This window comes from Hibiscus syriacus, unplaced genomic scaffold (assembly GCF_006381635.1).
Source record: "Hibiscus syriacus cultivar Baekdansim isolate YM2019G1 unplaced genomic scaffold, ASM638163v2 tig00110017_pilon, whole genome shotgun sequence".
NCBI classification, from domain to species: Eukaryota; Viridiplantae; Streptophyta; class Magnoliopsida; order Malvales; family Malvaceae; genus Hibiscus; species Hibiscus syriacus.
The window spans coordinates 1214339-1229200 of NW_024062565.1; the positions used below are offsets into that span (position 1 = coordinate 1214339).

A 14862-nucleotide genomic window follows, 5' to 3' on the forward strand; every position below is an offset into this window, starting at 1 on the left:
CTTATATGCGTCAAGTATAGTGATATACATACTTTGCATTTGAGTTGTTCCGGGATATTGTTGGCACCCAAGAGAACAAGCAAAGGGTAGTTTACATGTTTTGCTCTTTGGGATTTTGTTTGTTTGTTTCATAATGCAACAAAATACTCTTAACGTTTGATAATAAATTTTGAGTCAAAACCCCCTCATTAAATGAAAATCATTAATCAATTAACGGTCAACGACTGAACTGACTCAGTAAGAACATGTGGAAGGAGATGTTGATGTGGTGTGTCCAAGTCATAGTAGATGATGTCGTGATAGATTTGCGTGGACTAAATGCTGACGTGGCATGTCCACATGTAATGTCACGTCAGTTAATTATTTTTAAAATATTTTTGTTGGCGTGGCATCACACATGGACATACCACATCAGTATTTAGTTCAAGTGGATCTGCACTGCATCATTTATTATGACCTGGACACGTCATGTCAGTATATCCATTCACATGTTTTTGTTTAGTCAGCTCCAGACGTTGGTCGTTAGATGACTAATGATTTTTATCAACTGAGAGAGTATTTTGACTCAAAATAAAACGTTGAGATAATATGTTCCAAAAAATAGGGATCGAAATTGGCACTATTGTCAGACGTTCGTGACGTTTTGTTGCATTATACATTTTTGTTTTGTTTTTTATATTCCATTCCTGGTTTGATATATGATAAGTTTGATTTTTTTAAATAATATATATATATATATATATTGTAATATTTATGTGAACATCGATAATTTAAAATAATTAATCTTTTGAAATTTGAATGAAAAATTATGGGTAATAATGACATAAGAATTAAACTTATGTTCTGAATGTTGCTTTTCAAAGTTTAAGCAGACACCATTATTATTAGTATCTTATGTTCTCGGTTATATGCTTACTTGGACCAACAATATAATTAAACTTAGGGAATTAAAAAATCTATGATAATTGTTTAAAAATGATTTCATCCTGTTTGCTCTAATCATAAAGTAGATATCATCCCTCAAAATTAACACAATATGTTTAAATTTATACATTTAAATCAGAAAGATAAAACTACTCGATAAATTACTCACGTTAAGAGATTTGACTCAAATTTGAAAATCAATCTACTAATTACTAAAAAATCCGAGTTATTTGAATTATTATTCAAATTATTCGAGTTGTATTTTCAAACTCAATTTGAACTTGAAACTTTTTAAAATCAAATCATTTATAAAATTACAACTCTAAGCCAATTCAAATTGAATCTTTTCAAGTCAAGTTAAAAAAAATTAGTTTTTCGAGCCCGAGTTTTACTCAACCCTCGACCATATCTTAATCTCAAAACAACAAAATTGCTCAATTTAACATCAAACCCAAGACCACAAATACCAAACATCCACTACATTAGAGGTCCTGAAACAGAACACAAACCATGTCTAACAACAAAGGAAATGGTAATTTCTAAAAACAAGGGCATTTTTAAGGGTGTCCTAATGGTGGGGCAGAAGCTCATGGTTTACTCGTCTTCCTCCTCGTCACCGTCTCCACCAGCAGCCTTCTTGGCAGCTGCCCTCTGGTTCTTCCTCTTCACTCTTCCGGGCCGGCCACCTCCAACGGACTTGTCAGAGAGAAGTCAATATGTTTCTGGGAGTCAACCCTCACCATGAAGGATGGGATGTTTACCACCTGCCTCCCAACCCTATTAAGGTAATGGCCAATCAGGATACAAAATTCGGGATATCTTTCGGACAAACCAAAGAATCGGTCGAGCCACATACATATTCAACTAGGCAAAGCATAATAAGATAAATCACACAACTCGGAAAACGGAAGACACATTGGTGTCGTGACCGTCTTTCGGTTGGGTCCCGGAATTGGGCTTCGACGTAAATGAATCGGGTTAGAGTCGCCACCGACCATTTTAAAGCGAATTTAGGTAGGTCGGACACCATCTTACCTGATCTACGTTGTACCAGAAACGTGTCAGGCTCGGGAATCAGTTACGGTCAAGAAAAAATTAACACCCTTAAACCGCTCTTTCGATACTGTTTTAATTTGTCGGTTGTCTTAATTGCGAAAATTAAAATTTCAATTAAAATTTAAAAAATCAATTCGAATCATTACTTTTGATCGATTATAAAGTACCCCTAAAAGATTAAAAAGACGTTAGATTTACAAAAATACTGAATTAATCCAAAATGTTAAATCATTTACTTTAAACAATATATATATATATATTGATATAAACATTCAAGTTAACTCCCAAAAATGCGTAAAAGTATAATGCAACCATTTTTAACAACATTCGGGACATAATATTACTTAATAGATGGATAAAACCTCCATGAACTCACGTCCTCATCTTTTAGCATGTGACAAAACAAATGTTCTCACCAACATCTGAAATTCTGATGGAAACTGAATTCCTTGGTGAGTGAGACACCAAGTTCAGCCATACAAGTTTGAACTAGATCATCGGAGCCGTACAATCCCGGGTACCTTTGAATACACCTGTCTGGCATCTTCGACAAAGCCTCGGCCAATGGGTAGCTAATGGTTGCGGTGTGGTCGCGATTAACTGGAAGTTCTTAACTGATGCAACGGTTACTCGCCCTCGGAAATTCAGGCACAAACACCGTGCCATCTAGGGAGCTTGTTTTTCAGGACCAAGGGTTTTGTATGGAAAAATAGAGAGATTCCGAGCCATGGGTCCTCTTCCGTTTTCGAGAAACCGATACTAATGAAAGCGAGGCGGCGATTTGTTGCAAGGAGAGCAAATGGTGGACGATGGCAAAGGCGTTGTTGCCATGGGAGATGAAATGGCGATTGTTGTCGTCGTTTTTTTCGAATCAAAGAGGGTGATGATTAGCGGGAGGAGCAGAGGGGGGGAAGTTGGTGAATCAGAGGGGAAGAAAGGACCAAATCATTTGACACCACCTGGCCTCATTCATCATGGTTTCTTTGGAGTTTTGTTACTGCTTCCCCCCATGGATCTGAAGACTCACTTTAAAAATTAAAAGCTCAGAGCTTTTTACCATCAAAGAGAGAAGAAGCCCCTCTTCACGTGGCCCCCCATGGCCATTTAAAGGTGTAAATATATAGGAAACATTTGAAATTGGTTAAAGGAACGTGGATAAGTTGGATGAAAATTGGCCTCCACTTACCCCGAGCATTCAGAGACCCATTAACCTGCAACACTTCACCATTCATTGTGGTTCCCTCCTGCGTGGCAAAATTTTGGGACGTGCCCTTGCATGGCGTGAAAGAGGGCAGGAGCATTTGTGGTAGGGTTGATTTCTGTGGTCAAGGAGGCATTGTTGTAGCTGGCTCCTACCACCGAAACGTGGTTCCTTGCATTAAAAGTTCTTGAGTCTAGGTGAGTGATATTCGGCCTTGAGTGTCCCGGATTTGATGGCCCAATCCTGATATGTTTTTTATCATCCACGCACAACTTGGGTTGCCACACATTCAAATATACCGAGGCCTGTAAAATAATTGTAATATATAAATTATTAAAATAAAATAATAATAGAAATAATAATAATAATAATAAATAAATAAATAAAAAGTATTTTCTTAAAAAACTATATAATATAAATTTTTAAAAATGCTTCTTTAAAAACTATATATTATATATAAATTTTCAAAAAAGTTTTTTTTTAAAACTATATAATTTTTAAAAACGTTTTTTAAAAATATATAATTTCCAAAAATGTTTTAAAAATTATATATTATATATAAGTTTTCAAAAATGTTTTTAAAAACTATATATTATATAAATTTTCAAAAAATGTTTTTAAAAACTATATATTATATAAGTTTTCAAAATGATTTTAAAAAGTATGTATTTTCAAAAACCGTTTGCAAACAATATAATATATATATATAATATGAACGAAAATGAGTGTCTACAATTGGCGCATCAACAATTGGCCAAGAAATTTCAATAAAAGTAGATCCCGTAATTTGTCCAAAAGAAAGAATGATCTCTAAGATTAAATAGCGAAGACATGCACCGCTAACCCGAAGTAGCATTTTAGCTGATGAAGCAAATTCATCAGATGTGAATTGCTGAACATACTTTTAAACAGTCATCGAATGTAAACACATGACAAAAGATGCTGCGCATGCAATAAAAAAAGAAGTAAAACTTTACCTGATATGCCTTTGCCTGATCAACACACGAGCATGGTGAATCGACTTGGCCATACCAGACTTGAACACGAGGGTCTGCAGGCGGCGTTCAAGGAAGTTCTCGACAGTCAAAGCCAAGACATAATCGAGCTTGTTCTGGCTCTCATCCAAAAGCCCATACCTGTTCATCCTACGCAGAAGTGCCTCACCTTCGAAGATACGACGAGGGTTCTTCTCATCGAGAGTGAGAAGGTCCCTAGCGGCATTTCTGATACGGCTCAAGGCATACTGAACCCTCCACAACTCCCTCTTACATCGGAGACCATACTCTCCTACAAGCCTCAACTCGGCATCAGACGTTCCTTCTCGACGCCTCGGCTTCTTAAACGTCTTCCCATCTACAAACCGCATCGATTTCACCGATATATAAACAACTTCTAACAAAAAAAAACACAATTTAACCTAACCTCAAATGAAGCTAAAACAATCACACAGCTAATCGGTATTTGATTCTTCTTAGACTAATCAACAGAAGCAGCAAAACCCATTAATCTAAACAAGAAAATTCCTCATTTATGAATCTATAAATTACATTTAATCAAACAATCGAGCTAATGGCTTTGATACATACAAGCTGCAAAATTCCCCATTTAAGTCAATTATATTAATCATGAACACACATTTATGAGAACCCAAAAACAATCAAACTGGAAAATCGATAAGTTTTCATGGTTATGATGCATACTGAAACTAAGCAACGAATTTGTGTTAAAAACAGATGCAAAAGAAAGAGGGAAGAAAATCGAAGAATGGGCTTAGCTTACAGTTGCGGTAGAAACTGACGTGAACCATGGCGGCGGTGGCGCGGCGGCTAGAAAGCTAAAGAGACAAAAACCGGGGGAAATGAAGGAGGCTGAAGGAGTGGTCTTTTTATATATCTACAGAGAAATACTGAACCCTATTGTTTCCCAGGTTTGGATAAATTGCATTTAGTACTTAAACTATCAATTTTAATTTGTTTTAACTTTTAATTTTTTAAAAATTTAACGTTAAATTTTAAATGAGATACTAAAATGAAACAAAAATTAAAAATTTTAACATAAGAGTACTAAAATAAAACAAAATATAAACTTTAGATATGATTTTTAAAAAATTAAAAGTTAGATATTAAAATATTCTAAAATTAATAATTTGAGTACTAAGTACGTGATTTATCCCTTTTTTGTTGGCCTTTATTGGGTCTAAATGAATGGAACTTAAATGAATAAGACAGTGCTTACGTTTTTTTTTTTTTTTAAATATGTTCATATTGGTTCGTATTTTTTTTAGTTTTTAAATCATATTTGAGTTTATTTGTTACTTTTTTTTAAGTATTTATTTTTGGTTTATTTAACGTTACGAATATGTTCATTTCTACGCTCATCATCATGTTTGTTTAGCGTGCAAACATGTTCATTCATATATTCAGTAAGATGTTAAAATTATGTCACTAATCCTTAAGCTTCTTAGATTTCACAACTTGAACTCTAAAATTCACTATATATTCAATTTAGTCTATACATTCACCGACATAAAGTGTAAAAAATGTAGAATCGAATAAACGAGTCAATAAACAAGATTATAAATGAGCCAATAATGTACTTACAAACGAACTTGTTTATGAACATAACGAACTAAACATACTATTCGTGTTTCCTCCTGAAAGGCTTCACTTCTGCCACTGATAATGGACCCTGTAATTGCTCCTCGTTCACGGTTTCATCCGAGTTTCGTTTGATCTCGATGTCAACGAGGAACGCCTCTTGTTTCCGATCTTCAGGGTTGCTTAAAGTAGCTTCACTTTCATTGTAACCATGACGGAGATAACTAAGTAGACTTTCATCTTGATCTGCAGGAAATGACTTGGGAATTTGGCTTTCATTAAGCTTGATTCCCTCTTTCGGAATGTCGCCATTCGAAACATTCCTCGGATTCATGATCTTTTCTAATGCCAAAAGTGCAACGCCACAGAATCTGCAATCTTTGTTCCTGCTTCTTGTTTGCCTGCAAATCCAGTCGAATTTTAGTACCATTCTTTGTTCCTTGAAACACAAGAAAAGATTGTTTAAGGTCATTAGTTAGCATAACCTTTACGGAACAGCTCGAATCCTTTAATCAGATGACGTTGGCTAACTGAAGGTTGGGAAAGTAGAGATGCCAGAAGAGCATGCAATGCTGCAAGCAAGAAATCCGGTCCATCGGATGACGTTACTTCACTCCTTCATCATTTCTCCATTTCCCATCATAAGTGATTTCCGCAACATTCATCAGCAGATCATCGACACTCGGTTGTAAATCCGACCTTAACACGCCACCCTGCAGAGTGATTGGTAATTACACTTTTGCTTGATTCATTCAAAATACCAAAGCTGGACCATTCAAAGAGAAGTGATATACCATAGTGACGAGAGTTTGAAATGCCTTTAATGCAGCAATCTTCAATGATAAAGGAGAGGTTGCGGATTTGTTTTGCAGATTCGAATAGTCCATATCTCGACTCTCCTGCGAGAATTGATTGCAGCGTGCTTCCTTTTCCTGTCAGCAGGCTGCATCGGTGCTTCAACCGTCGCAGATTTTTGCCTATTTAGATACCAAGAGGAATCTAAATCGAATACTGCACTAATGGTGAGTTCTTCTGCAATTTGCAAGGCTGCCCCTGCATAGGATCAAACTTTCATTAATTCGTGCATCGGATCCGTTTTATGATTTCGCAAAGTTCGTTGCATACCGATACCGATAGATATAAGCAAAGTCCTTATGATGAAGTAGAGTTTTGTTCTTAGCATTGTCAATGCACATTGTTTCAAACAATCTTTAAGTAGCCTAATGATATATCCAGCATGGGGCAATAGTTGGCTGCAACATTGTAATACAGAACCGGAACGTTATCGTCAACAACTGGAAGCAAATATTTGTGTCGGGAGATATATCTATACCGACACTCGGACCCAAGTCCGAGTAACATACCTGGATGTTCTTTTGATGATTGCAGATAGGAGATCTAAACCACATGGTTGCAAAGCAGGGAGCTCAATGAAACCATATCCTTCCTGCATGATTTCCATGGACTTCGATGAAGTTCGAGAAAAGAGCCATTCACCATTAGCACTCTCTTTACAAGAGTTAATAATCGATGAACCGGAAGAGTCACCTGTCCGACAACAAATACGATCTTTTACTTCACACGAGATCGAAGTGCGAGAAGATGTTGTCCTTTAAAAGCATTGATCGATTACTGTCGGATTACCTGAACTGAATAAGAATTCGTTAGCATTGTGCTGCAGCAAAGCATCAGTGTGGGGATTATGCATGGCAGCATATGCTTGGACTTTTCTTGCTTCTAGATATGCTGCTCTTTCTGGCGCTAAAAAATGACGAATCGACATGATTTCGTTACGTTTATCGTCTGCAAACACGTCGAACGCTTTCAAAGCAGAAATGATTACCTTGTTCCAGGCATTGAAAGACATCATTGAGGTGAATTTCAACTGAAGTTAGTAAATCTTGCATCATAACAAACCAGCTATCCTTGTCACCTCTCGATTTCGGAAGTGATGCTAAGAAATAAAAGTGTAGCTCTATACATCGGAAATCAAACCAAAAACGAGCTCATATATCGATATGGATTTTGATACGTATGAAATTGGATTTATCGCAGATATCGATATATATAGAAATAACACTTCATTCACCTTCATCATATTGGAACTGCACTGGCCTGAGACGATTTTCGAAACAATGACAGCTTCAGCCTGCAAAGCATGAGATAGCTGAACATGAAGGCTTTCGATTACTTGCATTACAATCAAGCTTAAAAAACAATCTGCGAAAGCGAGGAACCGTAAAACACGAGCTAACCTTTTCGTAATGAGGAAGAAATGATGCAGGTAAGAAGTCAATTACGATACATAGCACTGCAAGTGCTCCTTCCTGCACAACTAGGCAATCGTTGTAGCTTTCGAAATCGATATAGTCAAGACTAATAAAACAGAAAACGACATCAGTTAGAACTTGCCATTACCACCTCTGAGAATTCATTGTCTAACAGATGGTCCAAAACCGGTTGAACGAGCTTCCCGGCGTGCACCGTTACATCCTTCTTGATTTCTGAATATTTACCCAATCTGAAGTAGGAAACAAGAAAACACCGGTTTCAGAGCGATGAAATCTATGTTACATGGACTCGGTTGTGACCTGTGAGTGTCGGATTTTTTGGTGTTTATTCGAAAAATGAAAAGCCGGAGCAACATAAGATGAAATCACCTCTTTAACAGATCCGATCAGGAAGCAAAAGTGGCCACCTTGATAGAAATATAATCTGATGCTGGCTGCAAACATCACCAAGAACGACAAGTCATGCTCGAAAATCAATAACCATATGAAGATACAAGTAAAATATGCTGCCTATAGGAGAGCTCATGCCTGGATATTCTCGACGAGTTTTCCGAACCAGACTGGATATCATGCGAGCAGCCGATCGGAGCTGCATTCTCGACAAGTCACCCCTAGTAAACATATTCCGGTCCAACGATTTCGCGACTGTGACAGAATCGAACAATGATTCCTAAAAGAAACCACGTATGTAGCATATCTGCGACAAACTAGAACCTTAAAAACAACAACACTGACCCTGGGACTAGACTCAAGTGAAAGCACCCGATCGAGCCACGAATCGAAGGCAACAGCCCAATCCTCGGAGATCTTCGATTCAGAAAGCAACCCGAGGGTCCTAATGGCATTGACAACTCGCTGCAAATCACAGTGTTGAGGTGAAGGGTCGGTTTCATCAGGAATTTGGTCGTTCATTAGGTAGTCTAGCATCCTCGGCTTCGATTTAACATCGAAAACATCATGGTACTCAATCGAAAGAGAAGACACAAAACTGAAGTATGAGATGTTTGAGGTGAAAGCGTCTGCTGAATTTTGAAGGTTTAGAAAGTGAGAGTTGTAACTGTTGAGTCATGGTTTGTTGTGTCTCTTTGGCTGGTCATGTAACGCTTGTTTGATTTGGGACAACTGTTCTGGTGAATATCACCTAAAACAAAACAAAACCGGTTAAAAATCTTTATCACTTGAGGTCATGAATTCGAGTAGATGCGTGTATATGGTGTGTGTTAAAAGAAAATTTATGAGTAGATAATGCTTTATAATCACTCAAACTAATAAAAAAATGTAAATTATACTTTTAATACCTAAACTATAATTTTGGTCCGTTTGAGTACTTAAACTTTCAATTTTCTTAAAATCATGTCTAACATTTAGTTTTGTTTCATTTTAATACCTCGCCGTTAAAAACACATTGTATATTTTATGGGTAAATTACATCATTCATCACTCAACTATTTTCTCACTCTATTTTGGTGCTAAAGTTTAAAAAATTCAATTTAACTAGTCGACTTTTAAATTGCTCCTATTTTAATTACTGTGACATAACATAATTAAATATAGGAAAAATTAGGAGTAATTTGAAAGTTAAGAAATTAAATTTAAAAAAAATAAACTTTAGTGACCAAGACAGGAGCGAAAAAATAGTTGAGTGATGAATAATACAATTTACCCATAGAAAAGGTGTCATGTGCAAATCACCCGTTAAGATAATTAATAGTGAGGTACTAAAACGAAATAAAAATTAAACATTAGGTATGGTTTTGAAAAAAGTGAAAGTCTAGGTACTAAAACATTAACAAATTTGATAGTTTAAATACTAAACGTGTAATTTACTCATAAAAAATTAAAGCATCTTTAGAATGTGGAATCAAATAAATTTAGGTAACAACTTATTTTTCGATTGAGCTTAACATGATTGACATAATCGTTAATATGATATGATAAATGATTTTATCTATTTCTATGACATGTATCTTGTTTTTTTTATAACAACTGGTGGTTTCCGATCTATTAATCGACTAATCCGGATCAAGTATTGTAAAGGCGAAGTCGACTCCCAACTCAGTTTGCTTCATTCGTCTATAACACAACTAATGTGTTAATTTACCGTCGTCTTGGTAGACTCTTCTTAATGTTTAGTGATTAAATTGAACACGGTTTAAAAGTTTAGTGATCATTAATGTAGTTTACTACTAGTTTACCCATATGAGTAAAACAAATAAAATGAAAGCTAAATTACGTATTTGGTACCTAAACTATCTGCTTTGATCTATTTTAATACTTAAAAATTCATTTTTTTTCTAAATTATATATAATATTTAGTTTTTATTTAATTTTAGTACACCGTTAAAAACTTAACGAACAGGCTCGCCGTCCCTCACGTCTACAGTCATCAGCCTTCACATCCATCGACCAATGAAGTCCAAACTTTTCAGTTCGTACCTTTCCGACCCATTGAACTTGATTACGGTCTCTATTTCACTGGAAAATATTTAGTCTCCCCAAATCGACAATGACTCTTCAACTTCTTCATCCTTTGATCTCTGTCGTCAACCGTCTGATGGACTTGAAACTAGACTATGTTGGTCGACTCGTCGTTCTCTCGCGATCCACTGTTCATATTAATCATCCGTCCACGGAGCTATGTCATGTTAGCCTGTCCATTAAGTTTTTAATCGCATTGTACTAAAATAAAACAAAAATTAAACGCTAGGCATGATTTTTTTTTTAAAAAAAAGGTACTAAAATAGGTCAAAACTGATACTTTGGGTATTAATATGTATTTTACCCTAAAATGAAAAGAGGGGCAGAAGAGAAAAACACTCGAGGAAACTCAAATAAGCAATTTCAGAGCTATTTTTCTTCCCCATCAATATCTTCCATAAACCTTCAAATTCCCTAAATCAAACCTTTAATTCCATAAAACCCAAAGAAATTCCATATTTCTTTACTCTTATCTCAAAAACCCAGTAATTCAATTCTCCGAACCAGCCCCCCTTCTCCCATGCCTTTAAGCTCGTTTGAATCCGGGTCAATATGAACTCCGATTCAAATTCCGGTCTCAAAGGTTAATCGGGTAGGAATCGAGGTGGGTTTTTGATTTGGAAGCTTGATTTTTTGGTTTTCAACAAAGAAAGTTAGAGAGAGAAAAAAAGGAGAGAAAATGAGTGCTCAGAAGAAAAAAGCGTTTCAAATAGAGGCGTTTAAGCACAGGGTTGTGGTGGATCCGAAATATGCAGAGAAAACGTGGAAGATTCTTGAACATGCGATTCATGAAATTTATAATCATAATGCCAGTGGACTTAGCTTTGAAGAGCTTTACAGGTTAGGAATTTGTTCTTCTTTCCCTTTCTTGTAATATTTTTAATGTAATTTTGTTGAAATCGCGTCCTTTGGTTGTGTAGTGATTGTGATTTGAAGTTTAGCTGGAATTTTAGTTTAATTTTGTTGAATTTGAGTTCAGTAATCTATGTATTAGGCTATTATGAGCAGGGATTCATATTGCGGTGATTGCGGGGACCGTATTCCTACAATAACCGCCACCGCCATATAGCGACGGCTATCGTGGTTGCGAGCCGCCATTTAAATCCCTGATCAGGAGCTTTTAACTGTATATCCGATATGCTTAGTTAGTTTACTTGATCATCATGTACTTGTGACGAATGAGGTTCTGATGATCGAATCTGATGATCAAAGATTCCATGTTCGTTATGCAATGAAATGGTTTAATATTGTTTCGATGTGTTGCCTTGAGCTCTGCCATAGAAATGTGTCTTCAACATTTGCAAAAATTTAAGATTCTGATATCGAAGCGTTGATGTAAAACAGGAATGCGTACAATATGGTACTGCACAAATTCGGGGAGAAGCTGTACTCCGGGCTTGTCACAACTATGACTTCTCATCTAAACGAGACAAGTAGTTCGATCGAGGCTGCTCAGGGAGGATTATTTCTGGAGGAACTTAACAGAAAATGGGCAGAGCATAACAAGGCTATGCAAATGATCCGAGATATATTGATGTACATGGATAGGGTTTCATCCCGAACGCCCACAAAACCCCGGTTCATGAGCTTGGGTTAAATTTATGGACGGACGTTGTCATCCATTCCTATGCAATCCAGTCTAGGCTTCAGGCTATACTTCTTGAAAATGTAAGGAGAGAACGGAGCGGTGAAGTCATAGACAGGGGTCTAATGAGAAGCATCACGAAGATGTTAATGGATCTAGGTCCTTCTGTTTATCAAGATGATTTCGAGAAGCATTTTCTTGAAGTTTCAGCTGATTTTTACCGTCTCAAGTCTCAAGAGTTGATAGAGTGTGTGATTGTGGAGAATATCTAAAGAAAGCCGAGAGACGTCTAAATGAAGAAATAGATAGAGTCTCGCATTACTTGGATGCCAGAAGTGAAGTCAAGATAACAAATGTTGTAGAAAAGGAGATGATTGAAAATCATATGCACAGGCTTGTGCAAATGGAGAACTCAGGCTTGGTTAACATGATAGTCGACGAAAAATATGATGACCTAGGGAGGATGTATTGCTTGTTCCGTCGGGTACCCAATGGGCTTGTTTTAGTCAGAGATGTCATGACTTCGTTCAATCGTGATACTGGTAAGCAGCTAGTTACTGATCCCGAAAGGCTGAAGGATCCTGTGGATTTCGTGCAACATCTGTTGGATTTAAAGGATAAATACGACAAGATCATCACTGCAGCATTTAGCAATGACAAGACTTTTCAAAATGCATTAAATTCCTCATTTGAATATTTCATCAATCTGAATTCCCGGTCTCCGGAATTCATCTCATTGTTTGTAGACGACAAGCTTCGGAAAGGTTTGAGGGGGGTTACCGAAGAGGATGTTGAGGTTGTACTCGACAAGGTGATGATGCTCTTCCGTTACCTTCAAGAGAAAGATGTCTTCGAGAAGTACTACAAGCAACACTTGGCAAAAAGGCTTCTTTCAGGGAAGACCGTCTCTGAAGATGCCGAAAGAAGTTTGATTGTTAAGCTCAAAACAGAGTGTGGGTATCAATTTACATCAAAATTGGAGGGTATGTTCACTGACATGAAGACATCACAGGATACGATGCAAGGTTTCCATGCAAGTCATGGTGCGGATATAGCGGAAGGCCCCACCCTTTCCGTCCACGTTCTCACTACAGGATCTTGGCCGACGCAACCTATTACTACATGCAACCTTCCTGCTGAAATCATGGGCATATGTGAGAAGTTCCGGAATTACTACCTTGGGACCCATACTGGACGAAGACTCTCTTGGCAAACAAACATGGGGACGGCTGATTTGAAGGCAACCTTTGGTAAGGGTCAGAAGCACGAACTGAATGTTTCCACGTACCAGATGTGTGTCCTTATGCTCTTCAATAATGCGGATCGATTAAGCTATAAGGAGATCGAGCAGGCGACCGAGATACCTGCCCCGGATTTGAAAAGGTGTTTGCAGTCTCTTGCCTGTGTCAAGGGAAAAAATGTGCTCCGGAAGGAACCTATGAGCAAGGACATAGCAGACACTGATAACTTCCTTTTCAATGACAAGTTTACAAGCAAATTCTTCAAGGTCAAGATAGGCACCGTGGTTGCGCAAAGGGAGTCCGAACCCGAAAATCAAGAAACAAGGCAGAGAGTGGAGGAAGATCGAAAACCGCAGATAGAGGCTGCAATAGTGAGGATCATGAAAGCAAGACGCGTGCTGGATCATAATAACATTGTTGCTGAGGTCACGAAACAGCTACAGTCCCGGTTTCTGCCCAACCCCGTCATAATTAAAAAACGAATCGAGTCCCTTATCGAGCGGGAGTTTCTGGAGAGAGATAAAAGTGACAGGAAATTGTATCGCTACCTTGCATGAGAGGAAATATCGTCTCCCCTTGCCGGAGCTTTGATGCCTTTTATTGCTTTCGAGTTCCAATATCGGACCTGCTTGCCCAGGTCTGTGTAATATCACTTCCATTTCATGAATTTACAGATTGTTTCATGAATCATAATCAGTTCAGGTGAATTCTTGATGTATGTATCGATTGCATTGTGCTGCTTTAATTCACCATTTGCTTATTTTTGTATTAAACCTTATTTATATGTATAATAATAGATTGGGTAAAGTACACAAAAGGTCTCTCAACTATAGGGTGTTATTTTATTGAATCTTCTGACTATTAAAAGTTAGAAAATAGTCTTCTACTATATGGTGTCTTTGTTAAGTCCTTCGACTATCCAACATCTTCATAGCATTATATATTACAAATGAATTTTCTAGCATTCGACTTCGTACCGTTGGAGAATTTAATCGCACACTTGAAAGATAGCCCAAAAAGTCGAGGGACTGTTGTGCAACAACATTTAGAAGGTGTGTTTATTATTAATGGTTTAAGAAAAATTTTAAACAAATATTGATGTTACTAAATTTGTAGTCAGTAACAAAACAATGATATTGTAATGGACTTGAATTTAACAAAAGTGAAGGGACTAAATTTCTAAAAATTAAAGTATAATGACTAAACTCCAAATGCATAAACAACTCTCTTACTACATATTTTCACAAATATACAACCCTCCTCCAAAAAAACCATGGAAATTGACAAATTGTGATAGTTTAAAGATTCAGCATGCGAATTTTGCACATCTTAATAATCCTAAAATATTATGGTAAACTATAAATTTAATACCTAAACTATTACTTTTGTTCCGTTTTGACACCCAAACTTCATTTTTTTCCAAAATCATACTTAACGTTTAGTTTAGGTTTTATTTTAGTAACCCGTCGTTAAAAATTTAACGGTAATG

At 36.8% G+C, this 14862-nt stretch overlaps 2 protein-coding genes and 1 pseudogene across 2 annotated transcripts; 1 reads left to right on the forward strand and 2 right to left on the reverse strand.

The window, feature by feature from the left end:
* Positions 1–1498: 1498 nt before the first annotated feature.
* Positions 1499–5003, reverse strand: LOC120212913 (40S ribosomal protein S9-2-like). Its single transcript, XM_039211099.1, has 3 exons — positions 4961–5003; positions 4159–4534; positions 1499–1701 (listed from the first exon to the last, which is right to left on the reverse strand). The coding sequence occupies exons 1-3, from the start codon at positions 4986–4988 to the stop codon at positions 1590–1592; spliced, it is 516 nt and encodes a 171-aa protein (XP_039067030.1). The 5' UTR covers positions 4989–5003; the 3' UTR covers positions 1499–1589.
* An 815-nt stretch (positions 5004–5818) lies between these two features.
* Positions 5819–8996, reverse strand: LOC120212980. Its single transcript, XM_039211143.1, has 11 exons — positions 8805–8996; positions 8564–8739; positions 8191–8299; positions 8034–8105; positions 7868–7927; positions 7423–7663; positions 7143–7326; positions 6904–7031; positions 6674–6831; positions 6388–6491; positions 5819–6179 (listed from the first exon to the last, which is right to left on the reverse strand). Exons 1-11 carry the CDS (start codon positions 8994–8996, stop codon positions 5819–5821), a joined length of 1785 nt encoding a protein of 594 aa, XP_039067074.1.
* A 1933-nt stretch (positions 8997–10929) lies between these two features.
* Positions 10930–14133, forward strand: LOC120212916 (annotated as a pseudogene).
* Positions 14134–14862: the final 729 nt, after the last annotated feature.